This window comes from Hakea prostrata, chromosome 9 (assembly GCF_041222555.1).
Source record: "Hakea prostrata isolate BN-2017 chromosome 9, UWA_Hpros_2, whole genome shotgun sequence".
Lineage (NCBI taxonomy): Eukaryota > Viridiplantae > Streptophyta > Magnoliopsida > Proteales > Proteaceae > Hakea > Hakea prostrata.
Genome location: NC_142608.1, coordinates 33,914,133 through 33,922,820, shown reverse-complemented (window position 1 = coordinate 33,922,820; position 8,688 = coordinate 33,914,133). Strand labels below are relative to the sequence as shown.

The window sequence follows — 8,688 nt, the reverse complement described above, 5'->3', positions numbered from 1 at the left end:
GTACAAGGCAGCGAAAGTCATGGCTACAATCATGGATTTTTATCAAGTCAATCTGTCGTCACATCCAAAGATTGAGGTAAGATTTGAAAGATACAAAATTTTAATTTTAATTTAATCTGAATCTTAGTATGTGAGTAATAGACATGTATCCTTCATCCAGAGGGAAATGGATGATCTATTTTTTTCTTTCAGAAATTGACCTAATAAAATTCCCTACAATGATGATCTAGTCGGACTTGGGCAATAGAAAAACAAATTCAGAATAAAATAATTTTACAAGTCAAGGCTCTCCAACTATAGCCTACCATCCCCCTCCCGCTTCAGCAGAGAAGTTGTTTCCAAGACACAAATCTACAACCAAGTTAAAAAAAAAACAAAACAAAACAAACCTATCATGCTGCAGCATCCACAGGCAAAAAAAAATTTCTTAGTTTTTTTGGATTTTATTTTATTTTATTATTATTATTATACTTTTTTTTTTTATGCCATGAAGACTAGCTGCGAGGAGGTAAAAGTACAGTTAGCAAAAGCAGAACACCCCATATAGCCCACTCAATGCCAACGCTACTTGAACTATTGAGCAGGTTGTGGTTGATTCAGTGGCTGAGTGGTTGTTCCCCTCCTTGCCAAGCCCATACGATATCCTTAAGGGACGGCTTCAATTCGTGGTTACAAAACTGCTGATACTCAAATGTATCTCCAGCCGTCTTCTTCACTTCCACCATGTGTATTGACGGAGTAACCTCGAAGATTTCAGCGTTTATGGAAAGTTGACCCTTCCTCCCTCCCTTGTTACCCTGTAACTTCACCAACCCATCCTTCTTCTTCACCTTAAAGCTCTCATGCTCTGCAATTTCTTCCAATTTTGACACAATTGCCGATGCTGTCTTCATCGATGTGAACCGAGACTGCGGCTTCTGAATCTTGTTGTCCTTCTCGAAAAGCCCAGATAAGTCGAACCCTTGAGACAGAGATATAATATCAAACGCATTCATACAAGTTGGTTTCATGGGATCTGTTGTCCTTTCTTTACTCTTCGACGAAAAAGAAGAAGAAGAACTACCATTACTGTCAGAAGAGTCCTGAGCAAATGCCTTCTGGACGTCAATAGCTATCTTGTCTTCCTCTTCTTCTTGTGGTAATGGGTGTGCCACTGGTTTATATCCCTTCTTGAACCATGGATTCTCCATGATCTTAGCGATTGTTACCCTTGAATGAGGATTGGGATCTAGTATTCTTGAAAGAAGCTTCCTCACCTCTGGTGAGAACCAGTTAGGTAACTTGAATTCCCCTTTGCTTATCTTTCTATACATTTCCATTAGATTTGAATCTTGGAATGGTAGATACCCAGCCAGCAGCACAAACAGAATGACACCACAAGACCATATATCTGCCTTGGCACCATCATAGCCTCTCTTGTTGATGACCTCGGGCGCCACATATGCCGGCGTTCCACACGTTGTGTGGAGAAGACCATCGTTCCGGCACGATTCGCCGAGGGCGCTGAGACCGAAATCGGTGACCTTAAGGTTGCAATTCTCGTCCAAGAGTAGATTCTCTGGCTTTAGATCACGATGGTAGACACCTCTGCTATGGCAGAAATCCACAGCGCCGATCAATTGCTGGAAGTACTTGCGTGCTGCATCTTCTTTAAGCTTCCCTCTTGCTACCTTATTGAAGAGTTCACCACCCTTAACGTATTCCATTGTAAAATAGATCTTGGTCTTGCTTGCCATGACCTCATAGAGCTGAACCACGTTTGGGTGTTGGACAAGCCTCATAACGGATATCTCACGCTTGATTTGATCGATGAGACCAACCTTCAGAACCTTCTCTTTGTCGATCACCTTAATGGCAACGTTCTGGCTGGTTTTGAGGTTGCGGGCAAAGTAGACCTTAGCGAAGTTACCCTGCCCAAGAACTCGCCCGAGCTCATACTTCTGCATCAGGATATTGCCCTTCTTGTCCATCCTGAAAGTAACCTCTCAGGGCCAGAGAGAAAGGACTTAAAAATTATGTGAGCATTTCGTCGAACACTTGGTTCGGCGATTTGGGATCTGAGAGAAACAGATCCAACGAAGGAGACAGAAGAAGTACAGAGGTGGGAAGATGGAGGAAGGGGAAACTAAACATTGCCCGGAGACAGGGTTGATGAGCTTCCCCTGGGAAAGAAGATTAAATCTCTGAAGAAATGGGTTCTAATCATTCTCATGGGTTCCATCGTAACCAGATGAAACAGAAAAGGAAGGACTAGAAAAGCCAGATGTCTCCGATGGGGAGGGTGAAATTAGAATGAACTCAATATAGAAAAGAACCGGTGAACTCAATATAGAAAAGAATTGGTGAACTTTTGCTGGGAACCCAATGGGCTGAGGAAGGAAACGGCTGTGGCTCATATTCCCCCACTCTTACCATCACAGGGTCAGCATCTCTCTATTTATGTGGACAACTTCCCTGATTTGGTGAGCTATGATTTAGTAGGTGGGTTTGATCACTTAGCCTGGAAGAGGGGCAACCATTAAATGGGTGAGCTGGGATCATCTATGTGCGATACCTCTTCATTACATATTTACATTATATATTTAGGTAGGGAATGAGAGTATAATTCTCCACTCTTACGTCTATAAATAGAGGATCTGACACAATGGATGAGAATAAGTCCAGTTTTATCGGGTCTCAAAGGCATAACTCTCACCTTGTATATATGTGTCATAGTTCCATCTCCCCACTCGTGCAAGGTAATAGAATCGGACTAAATTTTATGGAACCAATGTTGACCATGCATCATTTGTTTTAATTCAATGGTTCCCTTCCCTGATGTGATCTACTATGAACCAAGTCATGGAATCGAAACTTCTAAACACCTACTAAACTATCCAAAAATCATGGAAGGTACATGTACATGTAAAGATTACCAAAGAATTATGCAGTTTCGATCCCCTACCCTCCATGGAGAGGGCACACGACATTATGCTAGACAATGGGTGAGGGTCACATCTCTGAGCCTAGCTTTGTGAGATCTCAAAAGTAAGATATACTGTGAAATCCAGCCCTAACCTTAATGATGAGCACATTTATGTGTGAAATCTTAGGGCATAAAGCATACATTTTACACACTTAGAGTAGAGCTACCTTAGATTTACGACAATGCTCGAAGTGTGCCTCAGACAAGAACTTTGCCTGAGGAGTGACGAATCGATCTCTACGGATGACCTCATCCCATGGCTCAAGGAGTGGTACCTAACCTCCACCCCTGCCTCTCCTACCACCTATGTGTCGTCCTCGTGGTGTCATGATGTATGTATCTGTTGAGAAGACAAAGGAAGTTTGATGTTAGTGTTTTTGCAGAAAATTCAGCAAGAAGGGCGTTTTCATAATTTTTTCAAAAATTTTCGATTTCGGCAAAATTGTGTTTCGAACATACTAGCATGTGCATAATACTTGGAATAACATGTTAGGATGCTTTGTTTTGGAAAAAAAAAATTCCTCAAAATTGTGGTCTACAAGAGAAAATTCAGCAAGAGAAGAAAGGGGATTTTCACTTTTAGGTCAAAATTGAAAATTTTGGAATTGTGAAATTGGACCAATCGAATTGCATGCACACCTCTATCATATCATTTCAGTCAAGTAGAAAGTGAGTTGGTGTCAAAATTCTTTGTGGTTTGCAAATGAGAGAAGTTTTTCAAAAAGGAGATTTCTGTGGTGTGAATAGTGAAAAGAGCATGAAATTAATAGAACTTATTGTAGAAGCATAGCAATATTGTATTAAAAATTACATGGAGCATGTTTTTAAGTGTTCCTAAACATGATTCCTAGCTATTGCAACAAGTATTTCATGGATTTTGAAGAATGCAAGTCAAGATTGGACGCTTTTGAGAGACAGAATAGTGTATACCTTTGGTTGCTGATCAATGTGTGTTAGGGTGTTGTTGTAGAAGCACTAAACCACCTTTGTTGGCCTTTGAAAAACTTGGAAAACCCTTCCCCAAAGCTTTCTCACAAGTTTATGGAAGTTGTATTGTGTTTTGTTTTGAAGAAATGGGTCATTTTAAGTGATTTTCGCGGCCTGTTTGGGTGGGTCAACTGCATGGGTCGACTGGGCCAAGCTGATTTTTTTTTTTTTTGGAAATTTGATTTTTGACCAATGAATGTTTATATGATGACTATATTCGTGATTCTAAGTTTGATATGAATATTCCAAGCATGAGATCAAGTGGATACTAATGAATCTTCAATTTTTGGTGTTTTGATTTTCTTCGGTTTTGCAAAATGGTTAACCTGAGGAATTGTAACACTGGTGCAAGCCGTAGCGAGATTGGAAGAGTACCTAATGGGACCATACCAGATGATGCTACTGGTGACCATACTCTTGTGAATGGCCAGACTACTACTGATCTCTCAGGTGCTCCACTAGTGGAAAATTTCCAGAATATTACCAACATTATGGGTAATATCATGCAGCAGCAAGCTACTCAGTTCAACCAGATGATGATGGATTTTATGACTCTACATAATGAGACTCGTACTGCTGCAAATGGAAATCCTCAAGCTATTGTGCCAAATGTTGAAAGATTGGCAGGAACTCCCCATACCAGATTGATGGAGAGTTTTCTCAAGTTGCAAGTGCCAGCTTTCACTAGTGTTTCAAAAGACACTCTGTTTTCGAATAAGTGGCTACGAGAACTAGAGAAGGTTTTTCAGAATCTACAATGTTCTGATGCTCAGAAGATTTTGTTTGCTGAGCAGAAACTCCAGCATGAAGTTGATGCCTGATGGAACTCCACCCGTCCAATTCTTGAAGATTTGCATGCCGGTGTGGTTACTTGGGAAATATTTATAGATGCTTTTTGTAATAATTATTTCCCAAAAGCCGTGAAAGATGTGAAGGAAGCCGAGTTCATGCCTCTTGCTCAAGGACCTCTTTCTATGTTGGAATACCAGCAGAAGTTTGAAGAACTCTTCTTCTTTGCCCCTGATTCTATGAGACCTGACCATGCAAAGGCAAAAAAATTCTTCAAGGGATTGCGACCTGCAATTAGGGCTTATCTCATTGTTCTTCCTATAGAGAGCTATGCTCAGATTGTTTAGAATGCAAAGAAGTTGGAAGAAGTTGAGAAAGATAGTCCTCATGTGTAGAGGCCGTGGCAAGAATAGAAACCCCACTTGGTTGACAAATCGGAAAGAAGATTCACTAGACCTACACCCTATCCTACTCCTACTTTTCAGCCTAGGAGTGTAGGAAAGAGTTCAGGATATGCACAAGCCGGTCAGCAAAGCCAGTTCAGTGGAAACATACAAGCAGTGAATGTTCCAGTTGCTCGGCCAGTGAATGTGAATCCTAGACCGGTGAATCAAAAGCCTCCAGTGGTAGTGCCCCTAGTTGTGGTAAGGGATTTTGTTTGCTTTTTCTGTAAGCAGACCTGACACTTTGCTCGTACTTGCCCTTGGAAGTCAAATTAGCCGCCTGCCCCTATAGTGAAGAGTGCTCCTGCCCCTCCGTCTGGAAGAGTGTTCAGTATATTTGGTATTGAACAAGATGTAAACCATGAAGTTGTGACAGGTGCATTGTTAGTTGCTTCTATACTTGCATTTGTGTTATTTGATACGGATGCATCTCATTCTTTCATTTCATCCGTATTTGTTTGAAAAACTGACTTGACACCCAAGAACTTATCTAGTTATATGATGATTAGTACTCCTACAAGATCTGTTGTGATGTGTTAGAAGAATGTCCTGTCTTTGTTTGTGGGAAGAATCTGAAAGCCAATTTAGTGTTCCTTGATATGAAGGACTTTGATATTATTATGGGAATAGATTGGTTAACAACCCATAAAGTTGTGATTCTTTGTTCTTCAAGAAGAATTCAAATTCAGATTCGTGGAAATTCAACTTTTGAATTTCAAGGTGAGAAAGGAAGAGTTAGTAAGAAAACTTTAACCGCATTGATGCAAGTCTGTGCATTAGTGGAAAGTGCCACACCTGGAAGCAAGGTCAAGGAAGAAAAGAAGCTCGAGGAAGTCAAGCTAGTTTGTGACTTCATGGATGTTTTTCTGAAAAATTTGTCAGGATTGCCTCTTGATAGAGATTTGGAGTTTTCAATTGAGTAAATTCCAGGAGCTACTCCGATATCTAAAGCCCCGTATAGAATGGCACCTACCGAACTGAAAGAACTACAGAACCAGCTGAATGAGCATTTAGACAGAGGTTTTATATAGCTGATTGTGTCACCTTGGGGAGCTATTGTCACATCCACCCAGCCGATACCCTACCTGGCATACTCGGGTATGTTATCCATAGTCCAAGGATCAAGCATTGAGGGACCATGCCTCCCACATACGCGATAACACAATCATGAACCATAATAATCAAGGTAAAAGCAAATAATAAAAGAAATCGTGGATATCATAAGAACAAATAATCAGAGTACGGAAATAAGTATGATATCAAATGTATAATCAAAAGAAGGAAGTGAGTGGAATTCACTCCTTCATAACCACAGCGGAAAGTAGCTAATAAAGTTAGGTTACAACCCAAATGTAAAAGAGTAATCAGTGAAAGTTAAATTACAGATCCAAGTGTTTAACAAAATCTAGGGGTGGGTGGTTAGACAAGTGTTTCCTCCATCTTAATAAGTACATCCTCGTAAGTGTAGATGAAGGAAACCCAACACGGTCGCTCCCACACCACTGTGGAACTAACCCTGGTACGTAGCATAATCTTCCTCGGTACCATAACCTTGATCTTCATAGTAGCCACCACTCGGAGGGTAGTATGTGGAATCATGGTCAGTCTCATAGGTCATACCATCTGGGTCTTCAACACCTGTGGAATAATCTAACAAAACATTTGCACAAAAGGAATGAGTTCAAAAGAACTCAGCAAGGCAGTTATATTCCATAATTCATAAACCATATGAGTAAAAATCATAACATGGTGCAATATGATATGAAACACATGATGCAAACATGATTCTAACTCTATGAATGCTAGTCTCTATGGTAGACATGCTTTAAGTCATAGCACCAAACTTCTCTAGGTAAGTCTTAGTCACTGCTCTCTCACATCTTCATTTGGTATAAGTATTGGCGCATGTCAAGGTAAAGCCTAGCCCAATGCAAGTCATCTACTCAGTCGTGTCAAGTCATATCCGGATACTTCCATTCCTTCCATCCCGGGATCCTTTTCGGTATCCTTCACACTAGAGTCATGGATATTACCCACAGGACTCACCAACCCTATTGGTCATCCACAAATAGTAGACAGGAAGCTCTCACGTCCTCTCACGGATATGACTCACCGGTCTCAAGTGCCCGTGAGCCCAAGTCTAGCTATTTGCAACCCTACCAATAAATGGCTCCCACAATGTGATTCTTGACCTCTCACGGATCATTTCACCGATCTTGAGTGCCTACAAATCCCCATTGCTACCACGGGTTGTTCGGTCTCAATATCCTTCCGATTCGGGTCTGACACGACAAGAACATCCTGTGAAATCCAGCCCAAACCTAGCCCCGGGCACCCTATTTGTTTTGGGTGAAGAAAGACTTGTTTGATGTTTGACCCTAAAGTTGGACCTTGATTTCAGTGTTATTACCTTGAGAGCCTTTGGAAATCATGTCCGATCTTTCCCTTAGTGTAGATCCATGTCTCGAATTGATGGAAGTTGTCCTTGTGGGCCCTCTTTATGGAAGACATGGTGTTTGACCCGAAACCCATGGATATGGTTGATGGTGTTCCATACTTGGATGCATTGTCAATGTTAGTTTTGAATCTGCAGCCTGAAGAAGGTGAGCTTAGTTTGTGGACCTAATGAACTCCCGTGCTTGATCCGAAGATATTTCTGAAAACTAGACTTCTTGATTGACTTGTATGAGAAAACCTCACTCGATTGGACCCTGTATAGCTCTCTGAATCCTTGTCCGAAGTTGCTGAACTATGTCTGGCCAATTCTTCTTGTGCATCGAAGAAGATTGAATTAGTTGAAGCACCTAATGAACTTCTGTGGTCAATCCGAAAGTATTTCTAGAAACTAGACTTCTTGTTTGACTTGTAGGAGAAAACCCCACTCAATTTGACCCAGTATAGCCCTCCGAATCCTTGTCCAAAGTTTCTGTTCATGTCTTGGTCGACTGGCCACTCAACCAGCCAGTCGACCAGCAGTAATGGAATTCGAAAATCACAAAAATCTTTACCATTTTGACTCTAACCTTTTGGAACTCGTGAATGAGGGTCTACCCTGATCATTGGCACTCCAGAGAACGAAAAGTGACACTCTCTTGGGGTCCCCTTGGTGTTTGTGAAGATCCTTGACTCCAATCATTAGTTTTCCACCTCAATCATCAACTCAAGGTATGGATTCTCTTCTTCTTCTTCTAATCTACTCAATCTCCTAATAATTTCTACTCTTGGGACCATGGCTGAAGTGCTGCAACCTTGCAAACACTTGGCCATGAGTTTCCCCTTTCATTTCCATTAATCTAATTACGTTCTTGCTATGATATATTCCCCTTATGATTGCTTACATTGCATTTCTATGATTTCTTTCATTTCAACCTATCCTTGATTCAAAACTGATGTGTAGATGCATGCTAGGTCTGATATACTATGGATTCATGATTCTAATTTAATTCTTAACATTCACTTGATTGATTCCCATCATTCTTTACAATTTCAATCAATTCCAATTCG

At 40.9% G+C, this 8,688-nt stretch overlaps 1 protein-coding gene across 1 annotated transcript; it reads right to left on the bottom strand.

Moving 5' to 3' along the window:
- Window positions 1-205: 205 nt before the first annotated feature.
- On the bottom strand, window positions 206-2,304 carry LOC149005145 (CBL-interacting protein kinase 5-like). The gene is given in 2 exon segments (XM_089169110.1): window positions 206-608; window positions 611-2,304. Coding segments are annotated over 2 exon segments (1,395 nt in total). The 5' UTR covers window positions 1,971-2,304; the 3' UTR covers window positions 206-573.
- Between the last annotated feature and the right edge of the window lie 6,384 nt (window positions 2,305-8,688).